An 18,627-nucleotide genomic window follows, 5' to 3' on the forward strand; every position below is an offset into this window, starting at 1 on the left:
TAGTTTTACCAATCTGTTTCTTGTGATTGGAAGTGTTCCACCTATCCTGACTTGAATCTCATAAATAGTCTGCGGAGGGAGATAGAATCAGGGTGATGGCATGTTGGCTTTCCAACTTCCAAGACTTGGAGCTGGTAATTTTGGGCTTAATTATGATTACGGTATATTGACTTATTAGTGAACCCGGTAGGCATGGTTTGCATCCCAATGTATTTTAATGCTCTTCATTTATCAAGACTGTAAGCTAATTTGGTATCAGTTCTCTGTAGGGCTGTAGTATTTTTTCCTTTTAGTCAAAAAACTGTCTAATGTTTATGTTTCGTATAGTTAACAAATAAGAAGAAAAAAGAGAACTGCTAGGCACTGTAAAAGTCTGAGAAGCCCATCTTAAGTCTCAATAAGGAAACTGATTAAATGTTAGCCAACATGGTTTAATTATCTTTCGCATGAGGAAGTGTCCTGGTCACTTGTCTTTAGAAACAGTGGACTTTTAACTTTACGAGGCCAGTTCAAACTTCCGGGTAGACAGAGTGTATAATCTCTCTAACATAGTTTGTCCCACAGTTTGTCCCAGGGTGGCTCACAGGTTTGTTCTACATGGACTGCAGCTGTCCCAACATCTTGCCAACTATATCTTTATATAGAGTCACAACTGGATCTCTAAAAGGTAAGAAGAGTTTTATGGAAAATAGATTATTTTCACTTTTTACTCTTAAACTGAACTGAATTTCCATTACAACCACAGTTGTTTTTGCCCCTATGTGTGGCAGAAACCAATCCTCCTCATTGAATTAATGATGAACAGATGCGGATCAGAGCAGAAGATTAAATTACACGTTCTTCCCTCCAACAATATAGCTGTCACTCTACTTAAACCCACCTGGGTTAAAGATGTGACAATGTTTGTTCTGGTTATATTAAAGCTGAACGAGTGCAACTTAATTAGCGGGACTAAATAGTTCAAAGGAAAATATTAGGCATATAATGTTTTGTTCAGTTCATTTTAATGTGTTTTCTTTTTCGCTGGACATTATCAGGTCTTGACTGAAATACCCACGTTTTAAAGATTGAAAGGGTCTTCTTTTAAGGATCTCATGACGAGTTACAGTAACGGTGGAGTTTTTAACCCAGCCTACCATGACAGTGAGACATTGGAAATTGACAAGAGGTTTGTATGACCAACTATTCTGTTTAAGTAATGTTTTTCTCTTTGTTTTTGTTTTGGCATACTGTTTGATTCTGTAAAACGTTTGATCATCTAAAAATCCTATAATATTATATATTTCTATATATATAATATTATATTTCTGAAACCAGGGAGATTAATGGAATGTCCTAAAAAGCTGGCATTGATGACAATATGTTTTTTGATCCAACACTTTATAATTTAATGCTAATTTCTATTATATGAACTTGAGGTCATATTTACATGAAGGCTTGCCAAGGAGCTGTTTCCTAAAAATCTCAATTGGAATAAACAGTGGCACAACTCTTTTTACAAAGCAAAACTTCTACAAGGCAACCAAATTTTACAAATATGTTGCACTGTAAAACCCATGCCCGATATAAGTATTTGAAAAAAAAATATGATGAATACATCTTTTTCTTCGTTTTATGAAATCAGGTGTTTAAACATGCCCAGAATCTTGAATTAAAAATACATACCGGTACATACATTTTCTTTGCATCATCTGGAAAGTTTTAAGTTGCATATCACCTTTAAAACACTTTATCATTGCTCATGCATATCATAAACATAAACATAGTAGGCTGAATAGGAGCAAGTAATTATTTTTTAACACATAATGTCCTTGTGGTTTTTAGGTCCAGGAAACACCAGCACGCCAATCCTTATGCAAGAGAAAATCCACACTGGTGGGGGGAGAATGCTGAGCCCAGAGATGATACTGAATGGGGAGCACCCACGGATGAATGGACTGGGACAGAAAACTTCCCCATGGGGCTCATTTCGCCACGCCAGGGAAGTTCTCACTGGCAGCATAACCTCAGTAAGCGAATCCCGACTGAACAGCGACAATAAATTTAGATCTTGTTTTTTGCCACCTTCACAAACTTAATTTCACCAATAAAAAGTTAAAAGAACTGAAGACACTCCTTGTAATAAAGAACAAATGAATTACTTTAAAAGAGTGAAACTTAAAAATATGTCCAAGTCCAATACATATCTTGTTTGTAAGCATGTGGGCTTACAAACAAGATGTTTATGGACTGATTTTTAAGCATAAGCCCTCATCCAGACACACTAATTAAAAATGCGGAATTTGTATAGAATAAATTTCTTTCCCGGGAGCACCGGGAGCAGGTCCATCTTAGTGCCGGCAATGCGGACCAAACTCCAGCTGCGCTTATTCAGACACAATACTCCTGGAGCACCCCCCACAGGGCAGCACGAGGGACACAGTCGAATGCCTTCTCCAGGTAACACGTGGACTGGTTGGGCAAACTCCCATGAACCCTCAAGTACTCTGTAGAGGGTATAGAGCTGGTCCAGTGTTCCACGGCCGGGATTAAAACCACACTGCTCCTCCTAAAGCCGAGGTTCGACTATCGGCCGGACTCTCCTCTCCAATACCCTGGCGTAGGCCTAACCAGGGAGGCTGAGGAGTGTGATCCCCCTGTAGTTGGAACACACCCTCCGGTCACCCTTCTTTTGAAGGGGGACCAACACCCCCGTCTACCAGTCCAGAGGCACTGTCCCAGACCGCCACGCAATGTTGAAGAGGCGTGTCAACCATGACAGCCCCACAACATCCAGAGACTTGAGGTACTCAGGGCGGATCTCATCCACACCCGAAGCCCTGCCCCGGACCTGCTCCCGGTGCATGTTGGACCCCGGCAGGGCTGCCCTTTGTCACCGGTCCTGTTCATAACTTTTATGGACAGGATTTCTAGGCACAGCCAAGGCCCGGAGGGGGTCTAGTTCGGGGGCCAGTGGATTTCGTCTCTTCTTTTTGCAGATGACATGGTCCTGCTGGCCCCCTCTAGCCAAGACCTACAACATGCACTGGGCCGCAGTAATGGGGGCGCTGTGCTGGTCCGTTGTGGTGAAGCGAGAGCTGAGCCAAAAAGCGAAGCTCTCGATTTATCGGTCAGTCTACGTTCCTACCCTCACCTATGGCCATGAACTTTGGGTCATGAAATGAGCTTCCTCCGTAGGGTGGCCGGGCACTCCCTTAGAGATAAGATGAGGAGCTCGGCCATTCGGGAGGGGCTCGGAGTAGAGCCGCTGCTCCGCCACATAGAGAGGAGCCAGTTGAGGTGGCTTGGGCATCTATACCAGATGCCTCCAGGACGCCTTCCTCGGGAGGTGTTCCAGGCACGTCCCACCGGGAGTACGAGTACAAGTACAAGTTTGAGTAAAATTATTTCTACATACAACAACTTTTGTTTATTATAAGTTGTCAATGAAACTAAAGAATATGTTTCAAATTTGATTTTAAAATGTATTTTTGGTAATGTAAGCTAATGGTAGCATTCAGCTAACCCAGCATTATCAATGGAAATGGAAAAAAGAGATAAGCTACTGTACAAACAATTAAACTTTACTCAGTCATATCTATTTGCTTTAGGGGCCTCTGTTATTATTGAATGTTGAGCAACATAACAGGGTCTTTGGTATTGTCTTTTCTTTGGCTAACTAAGGCTAGGCTAACCGGCACCTAGCTTTAAAGCCAATAAAGTCCATGCTCTCAATATTTTTAGGTGTATTTGTATGAATATTTATAAGAAATTGATCCTCATATCTAGTGTGGATATTTATTTATAGTAACATCAATGCTGGATAGAGATGTGCCACTATTACCTAGCTAGCATGCGACTTGATATTGATGGTGGCTAGCTGGCAGCAAGCAGTATTTATTTATTTTATTTTGATGCTGCACTTTACAGAGAAAATTCTGATAAAAGAAATATTCAAATATAAAAATCCTCATCTACAATTGATGAAAAAAATATAGGCTTAAAGTAATTTTTAAACAGAAAATAAATAATCTCAAGCATAAAGATTTGAAGGGAAAGCTTAGTCTTTTTACATACAGTAATAATAATATAATAAAAATATGACAACAATAATAATAATAACTCGGGGCTATGAGCAGAAACTCAAGCAGAAACAGCCTATGTTTGCATGAAGCTCATCACATAATTTATAAGTTAGCCATTCAAAAAAAAACATTTTGTGTCTTGTTTTTACTTAAATAAAATCTGCAGGCGAAGGTTTAACATATTGACAATGTTTATGTGCAAAATATTTTTTCCCTTCTGCATTCTTGTTTGTACATAACACACATTGTTATTTTAATCCACCCTTTTAGGTGGATCTTTAAATCCTTTTAAACTTATTGTTGTGTTTAGTTAGTGGCCGTTTGCCTTCTTGCCTCTGTGTTGCTTTGTGACCTTTTTATATAAATTCTCCATCTTCTCTGCACTTTTTAAACATTCAGATCACAGCACATTTCACATTGACCCAGAGTCTCAGTATGATCGACCATCACCTGTTGGACCTTATTCTTCAAGTTCAGGTAATGCGTTTAACCAATTTTACCCCTACAATTTCTTTATCTTTGGTAGCAATATTAAAATCTATTGGTTTTGTTTTTTTGTAACATTATTGCTAAATACACATTAAGTTCTGTGTACAAGAAACTTGTCTTAGATTATCAACCTACTGGAAAAACCCCACTGGATAATTATTAATGGAGAATCCAGACAAAAACTATCAATCAAGGACATTAAAGATAAGGAAGCTGGGAGAATAAAGCAGAGGGAACTTTATTTTGACTTAAGCATTAAAAGCCACCCTGACACTGTTTCTTATCTTGCCATGCATTTTGTATATCTAAAAACATGTTTTATGTAAGTTTGCATGAAGAGAAATAAAGGACAGTTTTTAAAACACAAAGTCCTACAATTTTCTGTATTCAGCTTTTTCCAGTCATTGAGAATTTTTGCAAGTGACAGGACTTTGAGTTGTACTGGAAGTCTGAAATGTACAGAGTTAGGAGTATGTGACAGTTACAGTATGCTGTCTGCCGTAACAAGGATTCACTCACCCCGGTATACTGGATAATTGAAACTAAAAGCAGATCAAATTAGGTATACCACACGAGGCCGAGAAAGCTAATTCTTGAGTATTATTTACTTAAAGAAGCATTTTTCTGTTCGATTCTTACAGTTTTTCATATTTTCTATATTGAATGTTGTTATTAAAATATTTTTTTAAAACACAGATGAAAGCTTTAGATAGACGCAACCAGACCCAGCCCATAGGGCAGACAGAGAGAGAGAGACAAATTGTTTATTGATTCATTATTTGGCACTAACAAAGTAACAAATATGAATAAAGCGAATATTTTCTCTGGCTAATTGTATTAAAGAAAATTGAAACGCAATGATATGACGCAGAATATGTGGAATTTAGAAAACTATATATATCTGAAATAACTAGAAAAAGTAGTAAAAGTATTTAAAAATATACTGTAGTGGCTGACCCACTTAGGGACATTATTTCCGTAGTGACACATTTGGTACAGTTATGTTTGTATGTAGAGGGGTGCTAACAGCTTTACTATCATAGGTTGTATTGAGAAACAAAGATAATGCGACATAAAAGCTGCCATATAAGTCCGTAAGCAAATGTGCTTATTGTGAATTCATGCACAGCTATTGGTAGCAGTAATCATCTTGATCAGTGCCCTTTCACCAACATGCAAATCTCAAAATTGTGCATAGGTTATTTAGAAAATCCCAAAAAAAGACAAGCATTCTATACTAGTACAGCAGGAATTCATGAATTTATGAAGTGGTGTAGGTTTTAGCACTGTCAAGACTCGGGTTTTTTACATAGGTGCATTTTAAGTAAAGGAAAACTAGCCATGAAAGCATAATTTTTTTTCCTCACGTTGAAGTAGGCAACATGACAATGAGATGGAGAGGAATAGCAATGCGACGAATGAGTATGTTTCCTGATGCTGATCCTGCCCATGCAGCTTTCACAGAAGATGCCATCAAGAGTGAGATGGAAAATGGTAAGGGCCCATCACTGGTGTCTGGTTACAACATCAGTGGAAAGTGTGACACCTGATCTGCATATTGAGTGGTGGTGCTTTGTAAGGTCATGGATTGTGCTTGTCTTGCCATTTCTTGTCTGACAGAGGAGCAAAACCTTGTCAAGGAGCTTGTTGCTCTGTCAACAACAGATCAAATCAGGAAGATTCGGGAGCTACCGATGAGCTTTGAAGAGAAGAAACATGTCAGGTGGGTTTAGAGCCATGAGTAAGGTGATAAGCAATCTTGCTGGAGTTATTCCAGTGCATTTTGTTAATCATTAAATCTCTTGAGGGAACCATAAAACTAAGCAAAATGGAAATACATCACGTGTTTCGTTAGAATTATTTCCATTGTGACCTAGTACTTAGAGCTCTAGAAAATAAGTCAAGGCAGGTATAGAATAGTTAGTCATGACATTAAAAGAGCCCACAAGGCATTTTCTAGATCTCCTGCTGAAACACCCCTGACCTATGTGTGCACTGAACCTCTGCAGCTGCCATAGACTGTTTGGTCATCTATTTGTCGGCCTCCATTCTTCCCACTTGTTCCTGCAGATCTACAGATGCTTGATTAGATTGAGATCAAGAACATCTGAAAGTCAAGTCAACACCTTGATTCTGTTGTTGTGCTCATTAATGCCTTGTCTTGTTTGGAGAGGACTCCATCCATCCATCCATCCATCCATCCATCCATCCATCCATCCATCCATCCACCAATGTTGATCAGGCCGACCTCTTTCTAGGTTGAGCAAGATTTCTTACATAGTTCTCTTGTTCTGTCTTTTAAACCTACTTCAATTCAACCCTCCTTCAGGAAACTCAAGCTTGCTTGAAAATAGTTGTCAAGAGGGGATGATAAACCAATCAGAGGTTGAGTTGGGGTGATGTAAGCGCTATATCACATTGAACAGCCAAAAAAATACTGATTCTATTAAATCAATTCATTCTTAAGGATTTAGACAGACCCATATTGTTAATAAAGTTTCCCTTTTGACATAATATTATCTCATCACTGGGGCGACTTTCACATCCCAAAGTAGATAAAACATGCTTCTACTCCGTTAACACAGACGAACGTTTAAGGTGTAACATAATTATTTCAAAGGTTCTTGAATTATGATATATGAGAAACTTTGACATAGATTGAAAAAGTAATGTGCTTCTCATATTTAGGAGATCTTGTGATGCCACCTCTGTGGAATAAGTGGTTGTATTGGCAAGACCTAATAGTCTGGCAAGAAACATTTAAAGTCACCAAGAAAAAAGAAGTTAAAGTAGGTTAATGGTCAAACCTGAGATGTTTGTGTGCATTGCACAAGGTAACATGCATGGGACCGTATCTTCTGAGTAGAACATTACAGTCTTATGTGACCAGTTAATCCCTTCACATTTGACTAATTTGTGTCTAAGATATCTTATACAAAAAGGATAACATAAGAGCCAAATATTTTCATACAGTTTAAAACGTTATGTCACTGTTATGTATTTTATCTGAAATGTGGAATTTAAAACGAATTGTGCGGTTATCATAACAATGTATCTTCACAGGACTCAAGTAATGGCATTCAAATCTTCAAAACCGTCTCACCAGTTTACACGTTTATCGGATTGCTCCAGAAATATATCACTGGTGAGTATTCCTTCGTACTTAAACTTTATGCAGCAATTAATGAAGACGTATATCTACATGTGTTTGTATTGCTTGCCTCTCTTTTAGTCTATACGAAGGTGTGGTTACAGTATAAAATCAGCAAGGCAGACCCTGGAGCTTTGGCATGGCATCATGAAAGAGATCGGAGGCAAATTTGGCTCCAGTGTTCTCAACTATTTTGTGCTTCTGAAATGGCTTCTCATGTTCAACATTTTCTCCTGCCTGGTCAACTTTGGCTTCATTACCATCCCACTTCTTGTTTCTGACGACACACCCAACATTCCCTCAAAAGTGGGCTTTAGAGGACTGGAGTTACTGACTGGAGCTGTAAGTAAATTATAGCCCTGGACTTATTCAGATACCTTATGGAAGAAATCTAATCTGCCCTAGACATACTGTATATCTGAAAATTAATTTGCCTTTAAGCAAGCAGAAACTAAAAACTAACACCTACAATAGATGTTATTCTAAGTAACCAAATGTATTATCTGGTACAGACGGAAGTTATTAACACAGGCAACCAACTTCAGTATCCCATTAGAGCTTAGTTTTGATGGCTTACCATTTTGTATTGCTTACTGAAGCAAATGCTCAGAGGGGTCCAATCAGGTCAGTTCCCTGGTTGGAAAAAAGTCACCTATAAGCGAATAACTGAATAATTTTCTATGCATGCTACTTATTCTGGTGACCTAAATGCTTTAACTCAGCATTTAGATTTAAAATTTTTTATTGTAACATTTTGAAATGGCAGAAAAATCTAATAAGAACTAATTGTGATTTTAATTGAAAAAACAATAGATCTTTATTTGGAATGATTCAAAGATAAAGATTGTTCATTTGTAGATCTTTTTTTCATATACGAATGAACAAAATAGTTTTTTTACTAGCACAAGTATTATACTATACTACTATACTATGTTAAAATAGTTGTAGGAGCTGTGTTTAGATACAGCTTTAGTTGATCAAGTAAGCATTTACACACTAAACCTTCTAACTAATTGGTGTTCATAAATTTTGACTTCAGGGATATTTCAACTATACTATCATGTATTACGGGAGCTACAGCAATGAAACACTTAATGGGCGGGTGGATTACAACATGCAGCTGGCCTATTTCTTCACAATCGCTGTCTATATGGTGCTGTGTGGAATCGTGCTCATTTTCAGGTATGTTGTTTTGGCTTCAATCAATTTTTCACCTGACTTTTTCAGCATTTCTTTATGTTGAGTAAATTTTTTTTTACAATCTGGCTTCATTCCAATGCAGCATGGCAAGCTCATTTAAGAAAAACTTTGCCTTGGCAAACCCAGCTTCAAATAATGCGTGGCAGCTTTTATGCAGCTGGGATTTCAGTATAACCAATGAGAGAGCAGTAAACCAGCGCAAGAACAACCTTCGAGTCCAGCTAAAGGTGAGTCCTACTCTTCTTAATATATTTGACTATCCAGATAAGATTTAATCTTTGAAATAAGTGGTCTTTATATACACGGGTTGGACAATGAAACTGAAACACCTGTCATTTTAGTGTAGGAGGTTTCATGGCTAAATTGTACCAGCCTGGTAGCCAGTCTTCATTGATTGCACATTGCACCAGTAAGAGCAGAGTGTGAAGGTTCAATTAGCAGGGTAAGAGCACAGCTTTGCTCAAAATATTGAAATGCACACAAAATTATGGGTGACATACCAGAATTCAAAAGAGGACAAATTGTTGGTGCACGTCTTGCTGGCGCATCTGTGACCAAGACAGCAAGTCTTTGTGATGTATCAAGAGCCACGGTATCCAGGGTAATGTCAGCATACCACCAAGAAGGACGAACCACATCCAACAGGATTAACTGTGGACGCAAGAGGAAGCTGTCTGAAAGTGATGTTCGGGTGCTAACCCGGATTGTATCCAAAAAACATAAAACCACGGCTGCCCAAATCACGGCAGAATTAACTGTGCTCCTCAACTCTCCTGTTTCCACCAGAACTGTCCGTCGGGAGCTCCACAGGGTCAATATACACGGCCGGGCTGCTATAGCCAAACCTTTGGTCAATCATGCCAATGCCAAACATCGGTTTCAATGGTGCAGGGAGTGCAAATCTTGGGCTGTGCACAATGTGAAACATGTATTGTTCTCTGATGAGTCCACCTTTACTGTTTTCCCCACATCCGGGAGAGTTACAGTGTGGAGAAGCCCCAAAGAAGCGTACCACCCAGACTGTTGCATGCCCAGAGTGAAGCATGGGGGTGGATCAGTGATGGTTTAGGCTGCCATATCATGGCATTTCTTGGCCCAATACTTGTGCTAGATGGGCCAAGGACTACCGAACCATTCTTGAGGACCATGTGCATCCAATAGTTCAAACATTGTATCCTGAAGGCGGTGCCGTGTATCAGTGACCTGGCCACTATCCTGCAGGAAGAATGGCTTAAAATCGCTCTGACCACTGTGCAGGATTTGTATATGTCATTCCCAAGACGAATTGACGCTGTATTGGCTGCAGAAGGAGGCCCTACACCATACTAATAAATTATTGTGGTCTATAACCAGGTGTTTCAGTTTCATTGTCCAACCCCTGTATATATGAAATGACTCTGTAATGCCAAAAATAGTCACTCACTCATTCAAATCATTAAATTCAGATATCACAGTAACTTCTATGACCACAAGTGTATAAAAGTCAGCACAGAGGGATGCGGACTCCTTTTACGTGTGAAAGAATGGGAGGCTGCCAGGAATTCAGTAAATTTCAACATGGTACAATGATTGTACGCCACATGTGCAATAAATCCAGTTGTAAATATTTCTCAAACATGACAACCAATTGGTATTGGTTTTATAACAAAGTGGAAGTGCCCGGTGACAGCAACAGCTAAACCCCAGAGTGTGGCCTTCAGATTAGCTCAAGAACATGCAGAAAAAGCTTTGTGTCACTCAAGTTCATGCGTGTGTGAAGGCAGAAAAGCTAATATTTTGGCTCTATAGTATATATAGTCTAATGTATAACTTGTTGCTTAAGTACAAATTGTGTAATCAGTGTAATATTTGTTGGCTTTCTCCTTCTCCAGGAGTCTTTATCAGAAAAGGCACACAGAGAGCGACAAACAGTTTCTCAAAAACTGAAGCACTATGGGATTTATATTAGTTCCTGGCTACTCTCCACCAGTTTAGCTGTTGGCTGTGGAGTGAGCATCTTTTATCTCTGCCAATATGAAGATAAGGTACACAAGAGTGCAACAATGTTGAAAGACAATGTTTGGTGTTTTCATAAATGGTAATTACATTACCAAAAAGCTATGTCTGCAAATGCTAATAGTTTAAAGCATGTTGTAGCATCTGATCTTGATCAGTCTGTTTCACAAACCTTACCAGAAGTAATATTTCATGTCTTTTATCAGGAGAGATATCAGGGTGGACTTAATTTTATAGACAGTGTTTGTCAATGAGGACAACCTTGTTTCTCTGTTATCTCTACAGCAGGCTGTAGACACTGAAACTTGGTCCCTACTTCAGGAAGCCGAGACACTCCTAGTTCCTTTCGTAGTGTCTTTGATGAATATGGTCATTCCCCTATTCTTCTCCCTCTTCAACAAGTTTGAACACTTCTCCAACCAGCGCAAACAGATTTATGCCATGTTGTTCAGGTGAGGTATTAATGGTGCACATGTAAAAAGTTTATGAACCATATGCATATGTACTGAATGTTTTAATGTCTATTTCTTTTCTAGAATACATTTGAATTTTAGTTTGAGAAATACCTTTGTTTATTATTATGCCGCCAAGAACACTCTCACATCTGACTGTAGCAAGCAGCTCTGTTACGTATCTTAGTAGTGAATTCACAAAGCACTCAATGGCTCTCTGAACAATCTCAGTTGGTTGAAGCAAATATGCTGTTTTAAAACAATCCCCAACTCAGGAATTCCATGGTTAGTCATGTAAATAGTGGTTATTCCTTTACAAAGACGCCTATTTGCATTGACGTCTTTGGATCCCTTACCAAAAATATTCCATGTGAAGCAGGTATTCCTCTTCTTTGGTACCAAACTAGTGACCGGATCAGGAGGTCTTTATTGAAACAAATATCTGCTTTAGGTGCCTGTGAAAATCAGACATTATCTACAATGCTTTCCCGCACTTGGCTGTCCATGGCATTAGCCTTTGCTCAGTTGTAGTCAAAACATCTAGCCTTGTAGTCATCGAATTTGCAGGTCCCTGGGACTACAAGACTTTGTGTGGCAGTCTATCAGTGTTCATTCTGCAGATGTGGCCAAACAACTTCGCTCTATATTCTTCTTAACCTTGACTTTGTTCAAGTCTTGATTGAGAATGGTCCAGATCTGGGATCTACGGAGAACAATATGTGATATCAAAGTGCAGAAGATGTGCATCTTTGCCCTTCGGGAGATATTAGGCCTCTTCCAGATGTGGCATTGGGGGAGGGGGGTGCAAATACTTAAACTCTGAGCTAGATTCATCATTGGATACCTACTTTTGAACTTTTCATCTTCTCCACACCGATCTTGATGTCATAAAGCTGGGTGATTTGGAGGATATCACACAACAAAGGTATTGCTTTAGCATCATCATCAGTGAATATAGCTTGTCCTCTGTGCCTGCAAACATTGAATCAGTCAGAAATGATTTGTGTCAAATGTTAAACCCTTTGCATTTGAATACATTGGAAATGGTGTCAATAACAACATTGAAAAGAAGTATGGAGACCACATCTCCTTAACAAACACCTGTCTTTATAGATAATTCTCCATACCGAACCTGTTGGATCCAGAGCAGACTACTTTTTTCTGTTCTATGCCGATTGCAGAGGCACAATGATCTTTCATGACACTTTTTCAGTTTCTGGCATTGTCCATAGGGTGGTGCAGTCAACACAATGACAACAGAGAGAAAGACAATGCCGCATAAGTTCTTATGAATGTTACAGGTAGTAGACCAACATGATCTTTAATGTAAAGAACCATGTAAAGAAAGACTTAAAATGTCAAAAATTCACTTTGGAACTGGTTCTGCTCTGGTCAGAACAAATGTACATTTTGTCAAACTGAAGGTATTCAGAGAGCTACCTTAGGTAAAATATACAACACAAATGACTTATCTACAGATGCTCAGGTCAAAACTTGAAACTGATCTGTGCATAAATATTGTAATATGTGTTCAAAAAGAAACAGCTACCTTGACACTAACATGAGGGCAGCATCACGGAGAAATGCAGTCTAGTTTATGGGTTTGCACTCAAATAAAAATGGCAACAAAAAAGTTAGGGGCAGTGCTGTCATGGTTACAGTTTTCTGAAGAGAGATGAAGATCATTAGTTCAAATGTTATATTGTTTATATAACTACCTCTATCAAATAGTCCATGAAATCTTTTTATTTTGTTTTCCTTTCATAGAAATGTCATACTCAGGATGTCCATTTTGAGTGTTTTGTGCTACTACTGGATATATATGGTGCCTCAGAAATTCACCGTACGTATTTGTTGACATCCCTTAATTCATCTTTAAAATGTGAACTATTGTACGTTTATTCAAACTTGTTTTCTCTCAGTGCTGGGAGCCCATGGTTGGGCAGGCTGTGTACCGTTTGGTCATTGTTGATTTCATTTTTCTGATGTTGGGATCCTTCTTTGGAGAGTTTCTTAGCAAGTCAGTACCAGATTTTTCTACTTACATTGCAGTCACTAAAGCATGGAGAATTATACCTGGATCAAAACTGCTCTCTCTCTCTCTGCTCGCATTTTTTTGTAACAGTGTGATTGGGACCACGTTACAACCACGTCTAGGTGTACCAGAGTTCGACGTAGCCAGAAATGTCCTGGAAATCATCTACGCCCAGACTCTAGTCTGGTAAAAATAACACACTAAACTGTTTATTTTGGATGATCATAGGAGGTGGTTCAGTAAAAGTTTACACCATTTCTCTTGTTAGGATTGGAATCTACTTCTCTCCTCTGCTACCTGTCATCCAGATTTTCAAATTCTTCATCTTGTTTTACTTAAAAAAGGTAAATGTTGGTTTAGGGGGTTTGGAGGCCTGCTATCCTAATGACACACCTCCATGGAACAGGCAGACACAATACCACTGCTAACAGAGCTGCTCTATTCACCCTTTAGAGACTCATGTTACTCTTTGTTCATTTATGTCAATAATTAATTTCAATCCTTTCATTACCCATATCAAAAGATTCAATTGTTGTTTTTATGCAATTGGGAGCTCTGGTTTCTCAATTATGAGGGTAATCTGTCACATTGGATAGTCTTTGTTTGATTTGTAAAATGATTCAGGGTGGATCTATTGTTAACTGCTTGATGAACAAACTCAATGACCTCTAATGTCACGCTATTTAAACTTAGGACCTTTCTATTCTGTAAAATATATGCAATGTATTGGCTGAATTTGCAGATTTAATTACTGTGGATATGACTCGCCCCTCAGGGTGGCATGACTAAGGGATTGCCGTATCCACTCCAAGCAAGTTTTCTATTACTAAATTGCATGTCCAGATAAATAGTGCAACAGACTGCTGGTGGATTATGATGCTAAAGTTGGAATCCTACTCACAAATTCAGATTTGGAAACTAAGTGAAAGGTATATTAGTTACTAGTTTATAAGGAATCTGGACTGCATGTTCTCATACAGAATAATATATAGAAAATATGTATTGCTTGACCTAATTTTTATTCTTTTAGTGCAACAAACTGGATCAAATCATATATTTCATTCAGGACACATTGTGTTATGGTGCAGAAAATGAAATTAGTGATGATTACTGTTTATTTATGAAATACCTACCAGATTATTGTCTATCAAATATAACTTGTCAGATGTACACAGCAGAGGCAGTCTTGTATACTCATGCAAAGGATAAGAAACAAGCTGCACAATTTAAATACCTAGGAATCATTACAGGCTCACAAACTCCCACTCCTCACCACTTTTAGAAAACATCTTAAAATATGGCTTCTCAAAAGCTAAAATTGTCAACATTACTGTATTTACATTAGCTGAATGTTAGAAGTTTAATAATATTTAAGTAGTATTACATCTGCTTGTTGTTTTTCTTGCTATTGTTGATATGTTTTTTTTCCACTTCCCCTTCAGGTGAGTTTGACTCGGAACTGCCAGCCTCCACAACGATCAGGCAGGGCAGCTCAAATGAAAACCATCTTCATCTTTCTCCTCTTCTTCCCTTTCTTTGTCGGAGCACTATCAATAGTTGCATACACTGCCTGGAGGTAAATGAGCATAACTTCACAGCTCGAAGGCAGCTAAATTATTTCATAACATGATTCTGTGTCATATATTATATTATGCTATTTCTCAACACACCATTCCTCAGTCTGACCCCCTCTGAGCAGTGTGGCCCTTTCCGGGGACTCAACAGCACCTTCAGTGTGATTGGAGAATGGATAGATGAGGTGGACAAAATTCCTGGTTCTGAGTGGGTTGTGTGGATCTATCAAAACGTCATCAGGAGTGAAATCTTCTACTTTCTTGTCACACTCATCATCCTGTAAGCATCCATCACAGATTTTATGCTGTTTGTGTGCTGCAAGTTGAATAACGTTACCTTTTTGCCAGATTTTTGTTTTTATTTTGCCAGATTTTGTGTAACAGACCAACACAAAAACATGCATGATAATTATAAATAGTTTAAGTGGAATAAAAAGGTTTTTCTTTTACAAATAATCTGAAAGTGTTACGTGTACTTTACAGCATCCGTACAGCATGATGCTGCAACCACCAGGTTTCATGGTGTGTTCAGGTGATGTACAGTGTAAGAAGTCGGATGTGTAGTGTTTGCTATTATCGCAAGATTAACAGTTCTGGCCTCATGTGACCAGAGCACCTTATTCCATGTTTGCTGTTTCACTACATTGCTTATGACAAGAGACTTCTTAAGGTTTTCGTATAACTGCCTGTTTTCTCGTCACTCTTCCATAGATTTCAAATTTGTGAACAAATACTTGTCCTCTCAACTAATTTTTTTGCATGAGCTGTGGATCTCTGCAGCTCCTCTGCTGTTAATAAGGGCCTTTTGGCTGCTGTGATTAATAAATCTAAAAGTTTATTAAGTTTATTGATGCATTAATGTTCTCTATCCAACCTATGAGGCCCACATGGAACAGCTTTAATTATTCTGAGTTTAGATTAAACAAACGTGGAATCTGCATAAAACTACACGCTCCAATTTCCTGACTGAAGTATGTTTAGAAAATCATGTCTGCTTGTGGGCTACATGGTGGAGCAGTTGGTAGCACTGTTGCCCAGTAGTAAGAAGGTCCTGGGTTCAGATGTATGCTTGCATGCTCTCCTTTGGCATGCATGGGTTCTATCCAGGTTCTCCAACAGTCCAAAAACGTGACTGTTAGGTTATTTGGTCTAAAGAGAGTCTAAATTGCCCTTAGGGATGAGTGTGCATGTTTGCCTGTCCAACCCCCCCTCAGACAAGGAATGGATGTATCAATGTCGTTCTACATCACAATCATGCACTCCTTTGAATTGGTCTGTAACATAAAATCTGAACATAATGTATAGAAGTTTGATGCTCAAATGTGATGAAATTTGGAAACGTTTAAGTATGAATATTGTTGCAAGTCAATCTAAATGTGGAGTGTGTTGTACATTGATTTTGGATCTTTCTATGATCTTTGTATCGTTGTCATAGTGTGAACAATCATGTTTCTGCTCCACAGTGTCATCATATACATCTTCTGGCAGCTCACTCAGGGCCGCAAGGAGCTCATCATTCTTCTGAGACAGCAGATTGTTAATGTAGGTTTAAACTGTCCACCAGAATGTGTGTGTGGCTCATGCTGATTTCATTTAGTTAATTTTTTTTTTTCAGATTCACTTATGTACATTTTCTACAGATTTTTCAATGATTTCTGATTTTTTTCATGTTTTCTCTCATCAGGGGAGTGAAGACAAGTCCTTTCTGTTAGACAGGCTGCAGAACCTCCAGAAATCTGATCCTAAACATAATAAACAGAAAAAACAGACAACAGTATGTTTTGCAGATGTTGCTATTCTAAATTTAGTTGTTTACACAATTTTTTTCCATACTTTACTTGATATCTTGTTTTTCATCAGCACACAAAACAACATTCAGCTGAGCATTCCAGTGGAAGGCAGTCCCATTCAAACGCAGTGGTTCAGGTTCTACTCGCTCGCCAACAGCTGGAAGAAGAGGAGAGACGCAGTGCCAGTGGGGTGGCAGTTCCGTCGGACATTTCCACCTCTGACGCCATGATGCAGGCCATGCTGGCCCGTCAGAAAGCTGAGAGACAGGATGAAAATTTTTACAAGATCCCCAATGAATACCCTCCATCCCTTGATGCGGTCGCACTGAGCATGGCAGCCAGACAGAGGGCCGAAGAGGAGGATGAATACTGGAGCATGACTGACTTTAATCAAAGTAACCCAGTTAACAGATTTGGCATGCAAGCCAGAGAAAGAGCTGAAGGCAACAGAGAAGATGATCCAAACGATGCCTTGTCCCCAGTATCAAGTGTAATGATTCAAGTCATGCAAGCCAGGCAGAGAGCAGAGGAAGAGGAAAGGAGTCAGTCGACCCGTGCTCCTGGGCAAAACCCAGCTCCTTCTGGCTCCAGTGCTCTCATCCAGGCCATGTTAGCACGGCAGCAGGCACAAAATGAATATGATGATGGTTACTGATCAAAAGCCTCAGACTTTATCTTTCCACATAAACAATGTTTGAATACATTTGTAGGGTAACAATCACATATTGTGTTATGATTAATTTACATTAAGTCAGATATTTCTCTAGACTGAAACTCATTCAAAACACAAGAGTTACTGCAACAAGTCAATAAGAGCTGCAGGTTTATAGAAGTATATATTGTATTTGTGAGTTGTAATGTATTTCCCATGTTTGTAGAAATGAACATATAGAAATGAACAGTGGGGTTTATCATGTGCCATTTTAAGTGCAATTTATTAAAACTCTTAATATATTATAACAGCCTACACTATTGTTGGCTATCAATAACTGTTACCTCACAGAAAATTAAACAGTCGTGTGTCTTGCATGAACAGATTAAGACTATTTGATTTTATTTAACTTGATTATCAACTTTGAACAGTAGAGCAAAATTTCAAATATTTAATTGCAAGAACTCTTATTTTTTTCATTTGTTATATATTTTAAAAAAATAAACTGAGGGAAAAAAAATACATACAAAGATTCTGGAGATAAAGCAGCTTATCCTGTTTTAGTTTTCAAAAGTTTAGAAAGGTCTGAAAAAGAAGTGAAAGTAATTGAAATGCAGCATACAAGAATGCTTATGTAAAGAAAAGAAAAATGTAATTATTCTGTAAAAAGTAAACAATATGAAATGTAAAGTTAAGTGGTTTGGTACATAAACTACGTTTTGCAGAGATGTGATTGAGTTTTCAGGTTTGTTATACCTTTGCTTTTGATATTGTAGATAAGCTCTCGTGAATTTCTTAGATTTTAAGCTTTTCTTTAACTAAATATTTAAAATTTATGCACCTATTTTTTTTTACCTGCTTAACTGTTGCAGAGTTGCCTCCAGTGGTCAATGGGTGAGAGGTCACCAGTCCAACACTGACACAAACAGGACAGACATCCTCACACACACACACACACACACACAAACACACACGTGCGCGCACTTAAACAGGAAGGCAATTCAGAGATTAACAGGAATGGTTTAGGACTGTGGGAGGAGAGCAGGGTGCCCAGAGAGAGCATGCATGGAGAGAAGAGAGAACATTCAGATACAACATAAATGCTCCTAATAATCCGAAAAGCCATAGAAACAGCATGATGCAAAACTATTTTGAAACTCTGTGTTTTTAAAACCTTGGTACCACGATAGTGGTAGACAGGACAGCCTATTAGTAACTAACAACA

General features: G+C 38.5%; 1 protein-coding gene across 2 annotated transcripts; it reads left to right on the forward strand.

The window, feature by feature from the left end:
• The first annotated feature begins 541 nt into the window (after nt 1-541).
• On the forward strand, nt 542-18,130 carry tmc5 (transmembrane channel like 5). 2 transcript variants are annotated; one of them, XM_047364424.1, is made up of 21 exons: nt 542-667; nt 1,038-1,168; nt 1,825-2,009; nt 4,464-4,541; nt 5,928-6,047; nt 6,174-6,276; nt 7,617-7,698; nt 7,786-8,046; nt 8,744-8,886; nt 8,987-9,131; nt 10,776-10,928; nt 11,185-11,351; nt 13,119-13,194; nt 13,274-13,371; nt 13,477-13,572; nt 13,655-13,730; nt 14,829-14,962; nt 15,067-15,240; nt 16,424-16,502; nt 16,645-16,734; nt 16,821-18,130. In XM_047364424.1, the coding sequence occupies exons 2-21, from the start codon at nt 1,095-1,097 to the stop codon at nt 17,403-17,405; spliced, it is 2,919 nt and encodes a 972-aa protein (XP_047220380.1). In that variant the 5' UTR covers nt 542-667; nt 1,038-1,094; the 3' UTR covers nt 17,406-18,130. The 2 variants fall into 2 exon arrangements, with proteins under 2 accessions (XP_047220380.1, XP_047220381.1); XM_047364425.1 differs by having other exon boundaries at nt 5,931-6,047.
• Nucleotides 18,131-18,627: the final 497 nt, after the last annotated feature.

The sequence above is a fragment of the Girardinichthys multiradiatus genome, chromosome 5, assembly GCF_021462225.1.
Source record: "Girardinichthys multiradiatus isolate DD_20200921_A chromosome 5, DD_fGirMul_XY1, whole genome shotgun sequence".
Classification (NCBI taxonomy): domain Eukaryota; kingdom Metazoa; phylum Chordata; class Actinopteri; order Cyprinodontiformes; family Goodeidae; genus Girardinichthys; species Girardinichthys multiradiatus.

What these genes read in the sequence shown, in the direction of transcription:
- tmc5 (XM_047364424.1), top strand. Translation starts at nt 1,095, where the DNA reads ATGACGAGTTACAGTAACGGTGGAGTTTTTAACCCAGCCTACCATGAC. An exon ending in TCACTGGCAGCATAACCTCA is followed by an intron (nt 2,010 to 4,463) that starts GTAAGCGAATCC and finishes TTAAACATTCAG; the next exon opens with ATCACAGCACATTTCACATT. An exon ending in CAAGAGTGAGATGGAAAATG is followed by an intron (nt 6,048 to 6,173) that starts GTAAGGGCCCAT and finishes CTTGTCTGACAG; the next exon opens with AGGAGCAAAACCTTGTCAAG.